At 38.1% G+C, this 6,000-nt stretch overlaps 1 protein-coding gene across 1 annotated transcript in view; it reads left to right on the top strand.

The window, feature by feature from the left end:
- The first annotated feature begins 269 nt into the window (after positions 1–269).
- The window catches only part of Ppp1r42 (protein phosphatase 1, regulatory subunit 42), a 43,180-nt gene continuing 37,449 nt past the window's right edge, over positions 270–6,000 (top strand). Inside the window, exons 1-2 of the mRNA XM_013034474.1 lie at positions 270–290; positions 5,447–5,613. Of these exons, the coding sequence (XP_012889928.1) occupies positions 270–290; positions 5,447–5,613 (188 nt within the window). The remainder of the gene's footprint in view (positions 291–5,446; positions 5,614–6,000) is intronic.

Raw genomic sequence — 6,000 nt, 5'->3', positions numbered from 1 at the left:
CCATTTATCTATTGTGGGGCATCTGCGCTGTTTCCATATCTTGGCTATTTGTAAATAAAGTGGCAATGAACATGGATGTGCTGGTGTCCTTATCATACCCTGGTTCATGATGCAGGGTAGATGTCAAGGGGTGGTATGGCTGGGTCTTAGATATGTCTATATTTAGTTTTTTGAGGAACCTCCAGACTGCTTTCGAAAGGGGTTGTAGTAGTTTACATTCCCACCAGCAGTGGGAATATCCCTGCCAGCATTTGTTGTTCAAATTAAACATGTTGGCCAATATAACTGGGGTAAGATGAAATCTCAGAGTTTTTAAATGTGTATTTCCTTTATGGCCAGGGATGACGAGCATTTCCTCATATTTCTATGTCATTCTTACCTCTTTTTCTGAGAAGTCTCTCCTTAGCTCCATTGCCCATTTAGTGATTGGATTAGTAAGTTTGAGAGGGATTAGTTTCTTAAGCTCTTTGTATAAATTAGATATTTGTCTGATGTATTGCTGATAAATATCTTTTCCCAATTGTTTGGCTGTCTTTCTAGTTTAGTAACTATGTCCTTAGCTGTGCAGAATATTTTTATTTTGATGTAGTCCCATTAGTCAAGTCTTTCTCATATCTGTTGGGCGCACTGGACTCTATTCAAGAAATTCCTGCCTATATAAGTTCTAATGTTTCTCCTACTCTCTCTTGCAGTAGTTTCAGAGTTTCAGGTCTGACATTCAGGTCTTTGACCTACTTTGAATTGATATTAGTGCATGGTGCCAGATGCACATGGCTTCCCAGTTTTCCCAACACCAATTGTTGAAGAGGCAATGTTTTTCCCACTTTATGTCATTGGCTCCTTTGTCAAATATAAGCTGTAAGTATGTATTTTATTTCTGGGTCTTCTAATTTGTTTCATTGACCTTCAGGTCTATTTTTATGCCAATACCAAGCTGTTTTGTTACTATATCTCTGTAGTAGAGTTTGAGGCCTGGTATTGTGATAACATCTTCATTGTTTTTTTTTTGCCTAGAATTGCTTCTAGGTCTTTTGTTGTTCCATATGCATTTTTGGATTGTTTTCTCTGTATCAGTAAAGAATGTCATTGGGATTTTAATAGGATTTGCACTGAATTTGTTTGTCATTTTTGGCAGTGTGTCCATATTCACAATATCCATGAATATGGAAGGTCTTTCCATTTCCTGGTGTCCTCTTTGATTTCTTTCTTCAGATTTTTCTAGTTTTCACTATAAAGATTTTTCACATCTTTGGTTAGGTTAATTCCTAACCAAAGGTTAGGTTTGAGGTTATTGCAAATGGAGTTGTTTTCATGATTTCCCTTTCTGCTTGTACATTGTTGGCATACAGAAAGGCTACTGATTTCTGTGTTCATTTTGTACTTTGGCAATTTGCCAAAGTAATTGATCAGCTCTCAGATTGTGAGGGTGGAGTTTTTCTGGCCTTTTAGGTATAAAATCATGTTCTCTGCCATAGGGATAGTTTAATTTCTTCTTTCCCTATGTGAATCCCTTTTATGTCCCTTTCTTCCTTATTGCTCTGGCTAAGAATTCCAGAACTATATGGAAGAAGAGTGGAGAGAATAGGCCTTGCCTTATTTCTGATTTTAGGGGAAATGGTTTTAGTTTTTCCACATTTAGCATGATGTTTGCTGTTTGTCTGTCATAGATAGCCTTTATTGTTTTAAGGAATGTTCCTTCTATTCCTAGTTTCTCCAAAGCTTTTTAACATGAATCGATATTGTATTTTGTCCAAGGCCTTTTCTGAATCTTTTGAGATGATCATGTGGTTCTTGTCCTTGGCTCTGTTGACATGGTAAATTACATCTCTTGATTTGTATATATTAAACCAACCTTGCATCTGCAGGATGAAGCCTACTTTGTCATAATGCATTGTTTTTTAAATTTGTTTCTGCATTCTGTTGGCTAATGAAGAGCTTTGCATCTATGTTCATCAGAGAAGTTGGTCTGTAGTTCTCTTTTATTTGTTGGATCCTGACCTGATTTGGGGATAAGTGTGATATTGACTTCATAGAATGAGTCTTGGATTTCTCCCTCTGTTTCTATTTCACAGAAAAGCTAGAGGAGTATTGGTATTAGTTCATTTTTAAAAGTCTTACAGAATTCGGCAATTAATCCAGCCGGGCCTGGGCTTTTCCTTGTTGGAAGACTTCTGATTATTTCCTCTATCTTGTGGCATGTTATTGGATTGTTTAGCTGGTTTATAACTTCTTGGTTCAGTTTAGGCAGTTTGTATGTTTCTAAAAATTTGTCTACTTCTGCTAGCTTTTGTTTTTTGTTTGTTTTTTTTGGATCCGGTTGTGGGGCCTGAACTCTGGGCCTGGGCGCTGTCCCTCAGCTCTTCAGCTCAAGGCTAGCGCTCTACCACTTGAGCCACAGCGCCACTTCCGGCTTTTTTCTTTTTGCTTATGTGGTGCTGAAGAATCGAACCCAGGGCCTCATGCATGCAAGGCAAGCGCTCTACCACTGAGCCACCTTCCCAGCCCTCTGCTAGCTTTTGTGAGTATGTGTTTTGAAAGTAGTCCTTTATAGACATTTACATTTCTTGGCTGTTTGTTGTAATGTTTCCTGTGGCATCGCTGATCTTACTGATTTGAATCACATCTCTTATCGTTAACCTCACTAGTGGTCTGTAAATTTTATTAATTTTTTCAAAACAAAACCCTTTTTTGTTTCATTGGTTTTCTAGTTTTAACAATTTTGTCTTTTACTATTTTACTGTTTTCTGAGTGTTAATATAATTCTTGGTTTTAATTTGGGAAACTTTAAAGCATACACTCTTTTGGGTAATTTGTAGTATCTATTGTCTTCGATACATTTTTATCCTTATAGATGAAAGAGAATTTCTTTGCAGTATAAAAGCTTCATGAGAGGAAGGATCATGTCTATTTTTGTTTATATTATGCTAAATCTAATGCAATAGTTGATTCAAGTGCTTAATACATCTATGTAATTTTTATTTGTTTACTTTTGGCAGTATTGGGGTTTTAAATTCAGTATCTTGCACTTTCTAGGCAGGTGTTCTATCAATTAAGCCATACCACAAGCCTTAAATGCATAATGAATGAATGAACGAATGAATGAAACAGAAAAGTCTCAGGCAAAGTTAAGAGACATTTTGGAATCAGGCACCCATGTACCCATGCCTATAATCTTAGCTACTCATGAGGCTGACAGCTGAGGATCACAGTTCAAAGCCATCCTGGGCAGGAAAGTCTTATTATCTCTAATTCTTATCTCTAATTAGCCACCAAAAGCCAAAAATGAAGAGATGATTCAAGTGATAGAGTGCTAGCCTTGAGTAAAAATGCTAAGGGATAGTGCCCAGGTCCTGAGTGCAGGCCCAGTATAAGAAAAAGAAAAAAAAAAACATTTTGGACATTGTGATAACTCCTAGTATTGGAAAAATAAAAAGCAATACAAAGGATGTCTTGGAGAAACATTATAGCATTATAAAAAGTTTCTGTTTCTGGGGGCTGGGAAGGAGGCTCAGTGGTACAGTACTTGCCTTGCATGCATGAGGCCCTGGGTTCGATTCCTCAGCACCACATAAGCAAAAAGAAAAAAGCCGGAAGTGGCGCTGTGGCTCAAGTGGTAGAGCGCTAGCCTTGAGCTGAAGAGCTGAGGGACAGCGCCCAGACCCAGAGTTCAATCCCACGACCAGACCAAAAAAAAAGAAGAAAGAAAGAAAGAAAAGAGCCGGGAAGTGGTGCTGTGGCTCAAGTGGTAGAGTGCTAAACTTGAGCTGAAGAGCTGAGGGACAGCGCCCAGGCCCAGAGTTCAGGCCCCACGACCCGACCCAAAAAAAAAAAAAAAGTTTGTTTCTGGCAGGTACCTGGGTACTGTGGCTCACGACTGAAATCCTAGCTACTCAGAAGGCTGACATTTGAGGATCGCAGTTAAAAGCCAGCAGGAGACTCTTACCTCCAATTAACCACTCAAAAACTGGAAGTGGCACTGTGCCTCAGGTGGTAGAGTGCTAGCCCTGAACACAAAGAGGCTTAGGGACAGTGCCCAGGCAGTCCCACAATCGGCCAAAAAAAAACAAAAAAAAAAAGTTTCTGATGATCCTTCTAAATTCAACTGACTAGCCTCATGTTTCCTTTTTGTTGCTCAGGGCTCTGTACCTCTTCATACAATACATAGACTGCTTTTTCTGAAGTGCCCCCATTTAAAGTTCTTTTGTCCTCATAGCTCATGCCTAGAATATTAGATACTCAGGAGGCTCAAAGGTTAAAGCTAGCTCTGGCAGAAAAGTCTTTAAGACTCTATCTCTTAAGTAATCTGCAAAAAGACCGAACTGCCAAGTGCCTGTGGCTCATGTCTATAATCCTAGCTACTCAGGAGGCTGAGATCTGAGGATCCAGGTTCAAAGCCAGCCCGAGCAGGAAAGTCTGTGAGACTCTTTATCTCCAATAAATCACCAGAAAACCGTAAGTGGTGCTGTAGCTCAAGTGGTAGAGGACTCGCTTGGAGCTGAAGAGCTGAGGGACAGCACCCAGGCCCAGAGTTCAGGCCCCATGACCACCAACAATAACAACAAAAAGGCCAAACTGGAGACACCAGCTGTGAGACCAAGTTCAAGTCTCAGTACCAACACACAAAAAGTAAAAGACCTAGAGAATGGCTCAAGTGGTAGGGTATTTGCAAGTAAATTAATGGCAATGAGTTCAATCCCCAGTATTCCCCACCCCATAAAAAAGAAAAAAACAGCTTTAAAGAAAAAAACCTTTAATTTCTTATATCCAAAGCAGTGTTCATTATACATATATAATAATATATGTTTATGTATATATAAACATATATATATATATATATATATGTCATCCCTACCATTCAGAGATAACCATTTTTAATTTTTAGGTGATGTCCTTCAGTCTTTTTTCTAGGCCTGCATTGATATAAGTTTACAATATTGGGTCCTACTTTTTTCACCTAATTACATATCTTGAAATATATGAGATAGTGCTAAAGAAACAAAAGGATATTTAGTGGTTTTGTGGTATTCACTTCATAGCATTATTCATAGTTTTTTATTAATCCACTATTCTTGAATATCAGATGATTTCTAATTTACAGTATTTAAAACTATAATTTACTTCCAGACCTACAGAAAGATTAAGCCCTGCTTCAAAAGTGAGAACAATAATTTTCTTAATGATTCAGCCTTCAGAGGAACCTACTTGTTTCCAAGGGAAGTTGTTAGCAATGGGAAAATCTTAAATACAATTTGACTGGTATAGTTATAGTATGCTATAGCCTTGAAGTTATTCAACAATCATTGTTATCTTATTTGGATGTACTTAGAACAGTGAACTATCATTTTATATTAATCTCAGGAGAATTTGTTGCATGCTCAAGTGAAAAAAATTTTTAAAATCCTAAGTTTTCAGAAAAACTTAAACATGATTGATTTTTTCTTTTCAGGATGACCTCTCTCATTGCAAAAATCTTAGTGTTTTATATTTATATGATAACCGTATTAGTCAAATCACTAACCTGAATTATGCCACCAATCTAACCCACCTGTACCTACAAAACAACTGTATTTCATGTATAGAGAACCTCACATCATTAAAGAAACTGGAAAAACTGTAAGTGCCTTTAACATACTGTTAGCTGCTCATCATTATCCCTGTACATATTTTATGTAGGTAACTATTCCCAATCTACATTTAGTTGCAAAAGTACATTGGAAATACATTTGAATACGTTTCTCACATGTTTTTTGTGGAACAGGTCAATATTTTTATTTTTATATTATTAATATGAAATAAAGGGCTGGGAAGGTGGCTCTGTGGTAGAGCGCTTGCCTTGCATGCTCGAGGCCCTGGGTTCGATTCCTCAGCACCACATAAGCCGGAAGTGGCGCTGTCGCTCAAGTGGTAGAGCGCTAACCTTGAGCTGAAGAGCTGAGGGACAGCGCCCAGGCCCAGAGTTCAGGCCCCACGACCGGACCCCCCCAAAAAAAATAAAATAAA

This window comes from Dipodomys ordii, unplaced genomic scaffold (assembly GCF_000151885.1).
Source record: "Dipodomys ordii isolate 6190 unplaced genomic scaffold, Dord_2.0 Scaffold190, whole genome shotgun sequence".
Taxonomy (NCBI): Eukaryota; Metazoa; Chordata; class Mammalia; order Rodentia; family Heteromyidae; genus Dipodomys; species Dipodomys ordii.
This window is presented reverse-complemented; position numbering and strand designations above follow the sequence as displayed.